Source organism: Pseudorca crassidens, chromosome 15 (genome assembly GCF_039906515.1).
Source record: "Pseudorca crassidens isolate mPseCra1 chromosome 15, mPseCra1.hap1, whole genome shotgun sequence".
Classification (NCBI taxonomy): Eukaryota; Metazoa; Chordata; class Mammalia; order Artiodactyla; family Delphinidae; genus Pseudorca; species Pseudorca crassidens.
The window spans coordinates 26,317,671-26,331,069 of NC_090310.1; the positions used below are offsets into that span (position 1 = coordinate 26,317,671).

The following is a 13,399-nucleotide window of genomic DNA, read 5'->3' on the forward strand; positions in this document are numbered from 1 at the left end:
AGCTCTCTGCTCAGCATCTGGCCTGGCGGTGTGAGGGATGCTGGCAGCTCCATCTGTCTGGCCCCATCTGGTTGGCCCTCTGAGGTATCATGAGAAGATCACGTTCTTAGGTAGGAAATGAGGAAGAAGGATCATCTGATTCTGATGAGCATTTTACGGACTGCCCATGGTGTCTCACACAGATGGGAAAGAGCTAAGGAGAATTAAATTTTTAAAATAAGCAGTAAATATTGAGTTGGAGAAGCAGATATGCTTAAGGGAGTGGATTTGGGAAGTTCTGGCTGCCACTTGGTGATGGTGTGTTCCTCTTGGGCTATGCAGGCTCCAGCCTCCTGGCTCTGTGTCCTCCCAGCCTCAGAGAATCTAGCTCCGTGTTCCCTTTTTTGTCCAAAAGTATTGATTGAGGCCTCACTGTGGGGAGGCTTGTGGTGGAGGACACAGTCTACTGAGGGTTGCAGATGTTAATCAAATCCAACCACAAGTACATGTGTTGTCGGGAAGGTCAAGGGAGCTGTGAGGTGGACCCTGGGACCTGTCCCAGGCTGGGAGGGCAGAGGAGGCCTCCTTACGAGGTGACATGTGGGCCTAAGGGAGCTGATGGGACACACGAGGCTGTGGGGCTGGAGCAGAGAGGAGGACACAGAAAGTGAGAAAGTGGAGGTGGGAGCTGTGGCCCAGGAGGCCACCGGGAGGATATCCATCTTTGGGTACCCATGCCCCCTTAGCTGGCCAGTTCCACTATTAAAGATGCCAGAGCTCCATGCGGGTCTGGAAGAGTCCTGCTGGGGTCCAGCACAAGGTCTCAGAGTACCTCTGCCCACCCAGAATCTCTTCCTCCCCACGCTGCTGGGGGGAGGAGGGTGGAGAGAGGAAAGCCTGGACTTACAGAGCAGAGGTTTAGGGAGTCGCTTTGGAGCGGGTTCAAATCCCAGCTCTGCCAAGGCGCCCACTTCTCTGTGCCTCAGTTTCCTCATTTGTCCCATGAGGAGACCCCTATCCCGGTGGTTGTGAGGGTTGATTTGGACAGTGCCTGGGGAGTACAGCACCAGGCAGGCAAGTGCAGGGCCTGAGCTGTCACCTGGCTGGGCCCAGGGTGGAGGCCCAGCACTGACCTTGGGTCTGGAACCCTCCGCATCCACCTTTGTGGGTGGCATTAGGGAGGGAGCCACCTTTCTGCACTTGGTGGAGGCCAGGTTCTTCCCTGGTCGGGGGGGAGCGGTGACCCTGCGGGGACTTGGGCTTGGCCACCTCCCTCTCCCTGGGTCCCACAGCAGCCTGGCGCGGGAGGGAGGAAGGGAAGCTGCCAGCCCGGGCTGCTCTCAGGCCCAGCTCGGTTTTGTCCTTTTATGGTCAGCCTGCAGGCCTCTGGCTCCCCAGCCAGAAACCACGAGCTGGTGTCGGGATCAGGCCGAAATAGCTGGTCTGTGGGGAGCTGGACGTCTCCTGGGAGACTCAGGCCTGGTGCGGGGGAGAGAGCAGGGAGCCCTTTCTGTCCTTGGAAAGCTCCCCCGCACACCTGCTCATCAAGGCCAGACCCCCGACCCGGGAGAAGGAGGGAAGACAGGCACGTTTGGGGCTGGGGTGTGAGGTGAGGCAGACCCCAGGGCTCCGGGCCCGGCAGCTCAGCCAGGCGCAGGCGGTGCTGGGATGCGGGCTCCAGCCCTGCCATCTCTGCTCTCATGCTGTGCTCTTTCCCATCTCTGACTTCCTGTGGCCTGGGCCCTCTGCTTGGGATGCTCTGCCTCCTTGGTGCCGTTTCCCCTGCGGATTCCTACACATCCTCCTCTGTGTGGCTCAGTTGTCCCCTCAGCTGCTAAGAGGTCCTGTCTGTCTCTTGGGGAGCGTTAAAACAGCCCTTCTGTAGCACTTCTGGCATATACCCATTGTGGCATTTGCCCACATCTTGCAGTCCGTTCTTTGCCCATCTGACCCCCACACTGGATCATAAGCCTCTCAAAAGCAAAGACCAAGTAGGTCTTAGTAAACTTTGTGTTTCCAGTGCCTGACACATAGTACGGGCCCTGGACTTGTTTGCTGAGTGAATATGTGAATAAAGGAAGAAGCGCTGACTGTGGCTTCAATCTGAATTGCCTTTCTGAGAGAGAGAGAGAGAGAGAGAGAGATATTGAGAGAGAGAAAAAATGATTGATTGAGACTGATTCAAATCAACAAGCATTTCCTGAGTACCTACTATGTGTCAGACATAGTCCCTGCCCCCCTGGATAGACACAGCCCTTGGACCTCGGTAATTCATGGGCCAGTAGGAGAAGCATTAAAGCAGTTTTGTCAAGTAAGCAAATAAATAAATAAATAATTTCAAGTGATGAAATTATACAGTTATTTTTCCCCCCTAAGGAGAAGATAAAACAGGATGATGGGATCAAGAGAAACTGAGGGGGCTTCCCTGGTGGCGCAGTGGTTGGGAGTCTGCCTGCCGATGCAGGGGACGCGGGTTCGTGCTCCGGTCCGGGAGGGTCCCACACGCCACGGAGCAGCTGGGCCTGTGGGCCATGGCCGCTGGGCCTGCGCGTCCGGAGCCTGTGCTCCGCAGCAGGAGAGGCCACGGCAGTGAGAGGCCCGTGTACCACAAAAAAAAAAAAAAAAGAGAGAGAAACTGAGGGGGTGGCTCTGAATGCATGGTGGTCAGAGGTGGCTGCATCTGAGGATGTGATATTTGAACTTGGATATGAAAGGTGAGAAGGAGCTGTGGCCACATCAAGAACCAGGGAAGAGCTTTAGAGGCAGAAGGAGGAGGCAGTGCAAAGGCCCTGAGGCAGGAATGGGTACGATGTGCTAGGGAAGTGCCAAGAAGGCTGGTGTGGCTGGGATGTAAGTGGGGGAGGGAAGTAACCAGATGAGGTTGAGAAGCAGCAGGAGCCTCCCCATAGACTATTACAAGCCCATTTAATATCAGCAACAAAGACTGTATGACATGGTCAGCACTTATAGTCAAATGTTAAATGAAAAGGACTAGAAAATCACGCCATCGAATGGCATCAATTGTGTAAATCACTCTAAACCGCTATAAAAAATAATGAAAAGGAGATATATCCAAATATTAACCGTCACAGCGTAGGGGGATTTTGTCTTTGCCAAACTTTCTGCAGTTGTTGTGTACTAATTTTGTAATCCAAATAAAAAATTAATAACTTATTTAAGAAAAAGCACTTTTGTAACTTGAAAAATGAATAGATCTGTATGATGTTTAAAGAATCAGATCTCTTGCTTTAGAGGTGGTGTAAAAGTAACATTGTTTTTTAAAAAACTTTTATTGTGGTGTCCTTTATATACCATAAATCAATCCATTTTGATATGCAATTCACCAGTTATTGGTGAATTTACAAGGTTATGCAGCCATCACCACAATCTAAGTTTATCTTCTATCATCCCAGAAAGAAATCTTGTGCCCACTTGTGGCCTCTTATAGTGACTCCCCCATTCCCACTCCCAGTTCCACCCCGTCACTACCTACTTTCTGTCTCCATAGATTTACCTCTTCTGGATATTTAGGAGAAATGGAGTGAATGATACAACATGTGGTATTTTGTGACTGACTTCTTTTACCTAGCATAATGTCTTCAAGGTTCATCCCTGTTGTAGCCTGTATCAGTGCTTCATTCCTTTTTATGGCTGAGTAATACTCTATTGTATAGATAGACCACATTTTGTTTATCCATTTACCAGTTGGACATTTGTATTGTTTCTACTCTTTGGTAAAGTAGCATAATTTTTACTAAGATGAAAAAGAAATATTCTGCCTGTCATATTAAGGGAAAATGGTCCATTACCATTCCAAATAATCCTTTTCTCCTAAAAAGTATTGAGGTGAAACAATGATCATGGTGAGGTTAAGTGCTACGATGGACGGAATCTTTGGACTATGGGAGCCAGGGTCACCACTAGAACAGGTGGTACCTTTATAGAATTAGAAAAAGGTACCCTTTTCTCAAGGCATCTTTCTTCCGTCTGCTGAAAGATGGTTGTAATAAATATACAAATCTACAGTGACCAGTGGGAATGGTTCTCCCTTAGAGTTATGCAGTGTACAACTCATACCACTGTCCATGGCAGCCCTGGGGGTGATGTAGAGTAGAAAGGCCCTCAACTTAGCTCTAGGGAGGTATGGAGTCAGAGAAAGTATCATAGAGGAGGTGACTCTCAGGGTGACATTTCAAGAATGGATTAGGGTATATACCCCAAAGAATTGAAAACAGGTGCTCAAAAACTTGTACTTGAATGTTCATAGCAGCACCGTCCACAATAGCCAAAAGCTAGGAACGACCCAAACACCCATCAACAGATGAGTGGAACCATAAATGTGGTCTGTCTATACATTGGAGTACTATTCAGCCATAAAAAAGAATGAAGTTCTGATACATGTTACAATGGGGGTGAACCTCAAAAACATCATGCCAAGTGAAAGAAGCCAGACACAAAAGGCCACATGTTGTACAATTGTATTTGTGTGAAATGTCCACAATAGGCAAATCCATAGAGGCAGACAGCGGGTTGGCGGTTGCCAGGGGTTACGGGGAGTGGGGGATGGAGAGTGACTGTTTAAGGGATATGAGGTTTTATTTGGGACTGATAAAAATGTTTTGGAACTAGACAGAAGTGTGAGTTGCACGACATTGTGAACGTACTACATGCCACTGAATTGTTCACTTTTCCACAGTTAAATTTATGTGGTGTGAATTTCACCTAAAAGGGAAAAAAAAGAGAAAAAGAGAATGGATTAGGCGGGTAGAAAAGTGATGAAGATGGTGCTCCGGGCAGAAGGAACAGTGTGTGCAAAACTTGAGGGGGAAACTGCTTTGCACATTGAGAGAACTCTGCTCTCTCGTGTCAGACATGATCTCAAGCTCAGGGAAGGAATCAGCTAGGAGTCCTCCTGCCCATAACCAACCAGGGCACAGTTAGCTTCCCACGCTTGGAGCCGGTGTGTTTCCGATGGGAATGTCCCAGGCCGGAGGTCTCCTGGCAGCGCCCAGTGTGGATCCGCCCCGGCAGCTGCCCAGCCTTTCCCTGGAGCCCGCTCCCTCTCCTGGGGACCTGGGAGGACAGGCCTCAGGACAGGCATCTGACCCTATAAATCTCTCGTCCTCTGGATGTAGGTTTCCCAAGGCTGCTGGGAAAGACTGCCTGTCTCCCTGTAGCGGATAGATGGAGATAGCCCGTCCGTCTGTCCATCTCAAAATCACTCCTTAAAATAGTACAGGCTCTGGGCCAGCCCCAGCGGGTTCTCTCTCTGCTTGTGTGCTGATCACAGGGTGCTGGTTCCTGCATGTCTTGCCTTTCTGCCCCTTCCTGAATCCGTTTTGAACTGGTTTCCTAGTTTGCTCTGGTCCTCAGCAGACTTCTCCCTCCAGGTGGAAGGTGGAGGCACAGGCATCCACATTCCCTCGATTCCAGTCCAAGGAGCTGGGTGTTGTACCAGCACAGGGTACCTCCCTCCACAAATTTCTTGTGATGCTGACCTCTGTCTCTCTCCAGAGTGTACTGGGGAGATGAAAGTTTTACTGTTTTTATCTTGGAAGGAAATGCCGCCAGCGCATGGTTGTGGGTTATCTGAGGAAGACAGAACAAAGCCGTGGGCTGGAAGCAAGGCCTCGGGGATCATGCACCTCAGTTTGAGTCCCCGCCTGCCACTTCCTAGCCGTGTGACCGTGTTCATTATCTAGGGCTGCCGTACAAATGGCTGCAAACTTGGTGGCTTCAAACAACAGGAGTTTGTTCCCTCATAGTTCTGGATGCCAGAGGTCTGAAATCAAGGTGTCATCAGGGTTGGTTCCTTCCAGAGGCCCTGAGGGAGAATCCAGTCCAGGCCCTTCTCCTCTTCTGGCTTCAGGCGGCTGCCAGGTCCTCGGCATCCTCACCTTGAAGCTGCATCCCTCCAACCTGCCTCCTCCTTCACGTGGCTTCTCCCTCTGCCTCTAATTCCCCTCTCCTTTCTCTTATAAATAAGGACACTGGTCATTGATTTAGGTCCCATCCTAAATCCAAGATGATCTCATCTGGAGATCCCTAATTAATTACATCTGTAAGACCCCTCTTCTAGATAAGGTCACCTTCTGAGTTTCCGAGTGGACATTTCTTTGGGGACCACAGGTCAGCCCACTGCAGTGACCTCGGGCAAGTCGCCTCACTCCACCATACTGCCCTCAACTGTAAAGTGGCCGTGGTGCCAGTGCCCAGCTCAGGGGTTGCTGTGAGGGTGGAATGGGTCACCTTGCACAGAAGGAGCTCAGGGGGCCCCGCGGCACAGTGCCTACTCTGGAGGTGGGCGCTGCTGGGGACGCTGCAGGCAGGCAGCTGTTTCTTTCCTCTCTTTCCTAAGTTTCATGGTCATAATGGGCTCCTTGAGAGCAATAAAGACTATTTTTACATTACCCATTTTTGGTGAGATGCGGGTACGGTCATACATACTCATAGCATAAACACGAGCGGGACAGAAGGAGATGGAGCTGAAGGGAAGTCTCCCTCCTGTGCTGGTTCTCAGTCCCTCAGACCCTCTTCTCAGGGACAACCATCGTTGGGGTGTCGAGTAGCTTCACGATATATCCAACATACACAAGTATTTGAAGGGGTGTGTGTGTGTGTGTGTGCGTGTGTGTGTGTGTGTGTGTGTGTGTACACCTTAGGTATGTATATGTGTGTGTGTGAACGTATATCCCTCTTTTTAAAACATAAAAGGTGTAATGCTATGTCACCTAGTCTTTTATTTTTTCGCTTACTATGTCTTGGAGATTGTTCTGCGTCAGTCCATGACGATCTGCCTGGTTCTTTTCAGTGGCTGCCCAATGTGCTGCTGTGTGGCCCTACCAGATTTTTTTTTTTTAATGTCTTCTATTTCTTTCTTTATTTTTGGCTGTGTTGGGTCTCCGTTGCTGCGCACGGGCTTTCTCTAGTTGCAGCGAGCGGGGGCTACTCTTCGTTGCAGTGTGCGGGCTTTTCATTGCAGTGGCTTCTCTTGTTGTGGAGCACGGGCTCTAGGCATGCAGGCTTCAGTAGTTGTGGCACGCGGGCTGTAGAGCGCAGGTTCAGTAGCTGTGGAGCATGGGCTTAGTTGCTCCGTGGCATGTGGGATCTTCCTGGACCAGGGCTCCAACCTGTGTCCCCTGCATTGGCAGGCAGATTCTTAACCACTGCGCCACCAGGGAAGTCCCCAGATTTTTCTCTAAGTTAATTTTTAGTTTATATTGGAATATAGTTGATTTACAACTATACTAACATAACTATACTAACATAACAAAGTTATGTTAGTTTCAGGTGTACAGCAAAGTGATTCAATTATACATATGCATATATCCATTCGTTTTCAGATTCTTTTCCCATTTAGGTTATTACAGAGTATTGAATAGAGGTCCCTGTGCTGTACGGTAGGTCCTTGTTGATTATCTATTTTATATATAGTAGTGTGTGTATGTTAATCCCAGTCACCCAATTTATCCCCCCCGCCCATGCCCTACCAGATTTTAAATACCAAAATGTATTTCGCTAGTCTGCAGTTGATAGACTGGTTGAATGGTTTCTTTCCGGTCCTTTGCTTTCGCTGATATTCTTGCAGTGACCAACTTAAACGTCTGTCCTTGGGTACACGTGTGGGAGTTTCCGATGTGGCTTTCTTGAGGTTTGTGGAGCAGCCCACGAGTCGTAGCAGGAGGCAGGGATGTAGGCCTGATCGGAATCAGCACAGCTGGACCGGAAGACGGGACTTCGTGGTGATGGAGAGTCCTGTTGCCAAAGGAGGGGCTGCCTCTTTCCTGTGGCCCTTCTCCCTGCGAGGGCTGCCCCTGGCCCTCGGCTCAGAGGTCAGACTTGCCTGAGGGGAGCCTCTCCAGACCCCCTGAACATGGCCCCTGCGGGCAGCTGTGGCCCTTGCTACCAGCTCAAGGTGGAAAAAATGAGAGTCAGAAAGAAGAATGAAATAGCCTTTTGGCTCTTCTGCCTTTTGTCCTGAGGATTGGGCTCAGCCAGGCCACCAGAATGTCCATCTGTTATCTGAGGGGATAGAGGGAAGGTTGTTTGGAGACGGGCATAGGGTCCATGGAGCTTGCACAGTCATCTCATTCATCTGACCCTGGAGTGGACCAGATCTTCTTTATGTGATGTAAATCTGCCTCCCTCTCCCAGATATGGTCATGACTATCCTCTCTGGTCCCCAGTGATGCATAGGCATGGGCTATTCCAGTCCCATCCATCCTCCCATCCTCCCATCCTCCCATCCATCCATCTAACAAATATAATTGAGCACCTGCTATATGCCAGGTACTTGCGATACAGTGTTAAACAAAACAGACAAGCCCCCCTCTTCCCCAGTAAAGCTTGCTTTTCAGCACAGCGAGATAGACAAACACAAGAGGTCACTGCAGATGGCTCTAAGTGATGTGAAGGAAATAAACAGGTTAATTGCCTGAGTGCCCTGAGGCAACTGCCTGCATCCCTGTGGACAGAGACTTAGAAAAGGCCTCTTGGAGAGTGGAAGCCCTCAAGATGATGGGAAGGCATCACCCACGGCAAAAATTGGGGAGAGAGTGTTCTCTGTGAGGAGCAGGTGGCTGTTTAGGAGCTGAGCAGGGGTAAGGAGAGAAAGGTGCCAGTGAGGCAGCTGGGTGGAGACACATCAGGCCAGACTTCGTAGGCCATGGTGGGGAGACTGGGGGCCACTGGGACTAGCCAGCTGGTTTTGACCAGGCCGTGGCTGATCTGACTTTTTTTTTTTGTTTTGCGGCTCGCGGGCCTCTCACTGTTGTGGCCTCTCCCGTTGCAGAGCGCAGGCTCCGGACGCGCAGTCTCAGTGGCCATGGCTCACGGGCCCAGCCGCTCCGCGACATGTGGTATCTTCCCAGACCAGGGCAAGAACCCATGTCCCCTGCATCGGCAGGCGGACTCTCAACCACTGTGCCACCAGGAAAGCCCCTGATCTGACTCTTTTAAGAAGATTTTTCTACTATAATGCAATAGCACCTCACACCTGTCAGGATGGCTGTTATCAAAAAACAGACAGTAGTTAAGTGTTGATGTGGGTGTGGAGAGACTGGAATGTTGGTGCATTGCTGGTGGGAAAGTAAACTGGTGCAACCACTACGGAAAACAGTATGGTGACTCCTTGAAAAGTTCAACAGAATTGGCACATAATCCAGCCATTCTGCTTCTGAGCATACACCCCAAAGACGTGAAAGCAGGGACACCAACAGATATGTGTACACCCGTGGTCATCGCAACACTATTCACAGTAGCCAAGAGATGGAAGCAACCCAGGTGTCCATCAACAGATGAATAGATAAACAAAATGGGGTGTATCCATACAATGGACATTTTGACATGTGCTGCAACATGGATGAACCTTGAGGAAACGATGCTAAATGAAATAAGCCAAACACAGAAAGACAAATTCTGTGCGATTCCACTTACATGAGACACTTGGAGTAGTCAAACATCGTAAAGACAGAAAGTAGAATGGTGGCTGCCGGGGGCTGGAGGGAGGAGGCACTGAGGAGTTACTATTTAATGGGGATGGAGTTTGTTTGGGAAAATGAAAAAGGTGGACGGTGGTGATGCCTGCACAACAATGTGAACATGCTTCGTGCTGCTGAACTGGACACTTTAAAATGGTCTCCATGGTACATTTTATGTATGTTTTACCAAAATTTTAAAAGTTTATAAGAGAAAAAAGAAGACCCCTCCGGCTGCCCTGTGAGAACGGCAGGGGCGTGGGCAGAAGCAGGGAGATGGGAGGGGAGGATCTGGGCCTGAAGTGATGGTTCTCAGACCAGGTGTGGCAGCGGTGATGGGACGGGTCTACGCTGATTCATGGGAAGCAGAGCCTTCCATCCCCGAGGCCACTTCATGCCCCGGTTTCCTTCTTGTCACCTTAGACCTTAGGTGGTAAGGCTGCTTCTCTGGCCTGGGAAAGAGGCCTCACTCCTTCCCTGGACTGGTCCCTGCTGGTCTCTCCAAGCTGCCTTGTCTCCCAACGCCTTCCCTAATCCAGCAGAAGCCTTGGCCGCTAGGGATCCCCGTTCCATTTCCTGTGCCCCATCCTGTATTTGGAACAGCAGAAAGTGCCCAGACTCTGATGCATGATGCTTCAACCCCCAGGTTGGTCCCTGAAGTGGCTGTGTGACTTTGGGTTACCTGACCTCAGTTTCCTTAAACTTAAAAGGGTTAGGGTCAAAGACCACACAGGGAAAGTGCCAGAAAAGTGTATCTGGCCCATAATAGGTGTTCAATAAGTAGTAGGTGTTGGGTTCAAATCCTGCCTCATCCACTTACTAGCTGTGTAACTGTGGGCAAGTTTTAAAATGTCTCTGTGCCTCAGTTTATTAATCTGTGAAATGGGGATAAAATTGGTCTGTCTCATAGGATGTACGGGGGTTGAATGAGTTAATACAGGCAAATGACTGAAATAATGCATGACACAGAGAAGGTGCTAAGTAGTAGATACTATTATGTAGTATTTTCAGGGTCTAGCATGGGGAAGAATACCTGGTAGATGTCCTAAATGCATTTGTTGAATGAATGAATGAGTGACTCAGTTTCTTGTGTGTATATTGAACTTCCCCATCAAGAAACTCATGTCTTCCAGGTTTGGGGTTGGCTTTTTCAGTGCTCACCAAGCTACACCTTCTCTGTGTCAGGGACTTAGGGTTCAGGGGCTGGGGATCCAGAAACTGAGGGAAGCGGGGTCCAGAACTGGATACTTCTGCCTATGAGCGGTTCATGGTTCTGTGGGGGCAGAGACACAAACAAAGAGAAAAAAAAACAGCCTGGGACAGGGCGCTCGGGCAGCACAGGTGCTGTGGCAGTGGAGACCTCTGTCTTGGGGATGGGCAGGAGCCAGCGACAGTTCCAGGATTTCTGTCTGGGAGGGTCTTAGAGGCAGCAGTCAGGTTATTTGATGGAGGCTGGGGGCTTTTCTTAGGGCTTCTTCTCTCTAACAAGGTTGACTATTTGTGATAGCTTAGGAGCGTTGACGGAGATTTACAGCCAAGCCTCCCCCTGGCTCCATCACGGTGTGGAAGGCTTCTTAGAAGAGGTGTCATCTTTGAGACGGAGGGAAATGGGCAGGAAAGGAGAAGAGAAAGGACTGCTAGGCAGCAGGAGTAGCCTGAACAAAGGCACAGAGTGCGTTTGGGGGTTGATCCGGGTGGGGTTGCTGGGGAATTAACAGTGATGGACATAGAAGTGCCAGGACTGGGGAGGCAGGGCCACTCACGGGAGGCCTCGGATGCCCCTTCTGGGCCTCATCTGAGGACACTGGGGGCCGTGGACAGCTTTTCAAAACTGCTTTATTAAGATAAAACTTGCATACCAAAAATCCTCCCAAGGTAAGTGTAAAATTCAGTGATTTTCAATAAATTGAGTTACGTAAGCATCACCGCAGTCCAGCTGACAAACCCCAGAATGATCCTTCATGCCTGTTTGCAGTCACCCCAGCCCAGCCCCTGGCAACCACTAATCTACCTTCCCTCTTTTATGCATTTACCTATTCTGCACACTTCTTATAACTGGAATCACACAATATGTAGCCCTCTGTGTCTGACTTTTCCTTAGCATCGAGTTTTGAGGGTCATCCATGTAGCCTGTATCGGTACTGCATTGTTTCTATGACTGAATAATGTTCCATTGTATAGATTGACCACATTTTATTTATCCATCCACCAGCAGATGGACATTTGGGTTGTTTCTACTTTTTAGCTCTTATGATAACGCTGCTGTGAACATTGTGTGCAAGTCTTGTAGAGACATGTTTCTGTTCTCTTGGGTAGATTCCTAGGAGTGGAATAGCTGGGTCATATGATGAATTTATGTTTAACATTTTAAGAAACTTCCAAAGTGGAAGAGGGTTAAGAAGCAGAGGGATCAGGCAGTTCAGTGTGTCAGAAAGATTACTCTGAGAAGGGGTTTGGAGGGGGATGTCACAAGATCCCGGGAGATCTTTGATCATAAGAGGCTGAGGGTTGTGATGGTGGGAATGGAGCAGGGAATGGAGTTAAGAAACGCCTGCTGCTTCACCATTGCCCAGCAGAGGATGTGATGCTCTGCTTTCTCAGTTATGGTTAACTAGCTGATGACTAAGGTGTTTAACCTTCCCCGTGTCCCTCATAGGGGATCTTGCCTCCACCCCCTAAGGCCACTTTAAGAGCAGAAGGTGATCAGTAATGTCTGCTTAATCACGTTTAACCTCACGATGCCCTGTGCACCCACCAGGGTTCTCTGGTGATTAGCGACAGAGACCTTATCTAGAAAAGGAATTTCTGGAGGAGTATTGGGGAGCTCACAGATGGGGTGGGAAGAGTGGGGAGCCAGCCTCAGAAAATGTTAGAAAACGGGGCTGTTTGGGCTCTGGGGGCAGGAAGTGAGGCCCCCTCAGGGCCTCCGTTGTGCTTCTCCATCCTTGATCCAGCTCGGTGTTTGAGCTCAGAGATTCTGATTGACATAGCCTAGGAAATGTTGTTGCCTCTTGGCTGGGGTAGCTTGTGGGTCAGTCCCACCAAGACTGTACATGATGGCGGGGTGGGGGGGTGGGGGGGCAGGGAACATGGATCCTTAAGGACCATAGGATGCTCTTCTCGGAAGAAGAGGAAATGGATACTGGATTTTCAAACCAAAAATGTCCACTACCCCATATTCCAGATAAAAAAAACTGAACCATGGAGAGGTTAAGAATATTTGCCCAAAGTCATAGAGGTGGGAAGTGGCCAAGTTGGAATGCCAGTCTGTCTGGATCCAAAGTCGGTGTTCTGTCTGTGACCTAATCTGGGCAGAGTGGGTCTCCTGGGACCCTCCAGAGCTAGTGGGGCAGGGATTCTCACTGCCTCCTGAACGCGTCAGTCTCCGGCATCTTTCTGGGGCTGCCTCCAGGACTTCAGGGGGTCGGGAAAAGTATCTAAAAGAGCCCTGCTGCCCTCTTGGCTTTGGTCTTATCCCCTATGACCTGGGCAATGAGCCCAGCTGGCCCCTTGTCACCCCCAGGGGGGCCAGCATGTAGGAGCTTAAATGGGAGGCCTGGGAGGCACCATATCCAGACGATCAGCTCAGAGCAAATTCTAACTCATGGCTCTTTTTTTCTTTCTGTTCTCAGATCGAGAGGACCAGTCCATTCTCTGCACGTAAGTGAAGCTACTTTTTCTTTTGTTTTTCTAGAGTCAAGATCCAACCTATTAAAGAAAAAGGTCCATGAGAACAGGGCTCTTTGATGTGTTTGCTGTTCCACGCACCCCTAAACTGCCAGGGATACCTGGTGCTGTCTTGTTCTGCGCCACCCCCTTTTAAAAACCAGCATTTATTGAGCACTTACTGTGTGCCAGGTCCTGAACTAAATATTTTACAGACAGAATTGCTTCTAATTCCATAACAGCTCTGTGAAGGTAGATGCCATTTCCGTTGGTGAGGA

At 49.6% G+C, this 13,399-nt stretch overlaps 1 protein-coding gene across 6 annotated transcripts in view; it reads left to right on the forward strand.

Moving 5' to 3' along the window:
- Nucleotides 1-13,399, forward strand: part of MYH11 (myosin heavy chain 11) — a 128,010-nt gene that overhangs the window by 37,634 nt on the left and 76,977 nt on the right. For all 6 annotated transcript variants that reach the window (XM_067706551.1, XM_067706552.1, XM_067706554.1 and 3 more), the window contains exon 4: nucleotides 13,088-13,115. In XM_067706551.1, coding sequence (XP_067562652.1) covers nucleotides 13,088-13,115 — 28 coding nt within the window. The remainder of the gene's footprint in view (nucleotides 1-13,087; nucleotides 13,116-13,399) is intronic.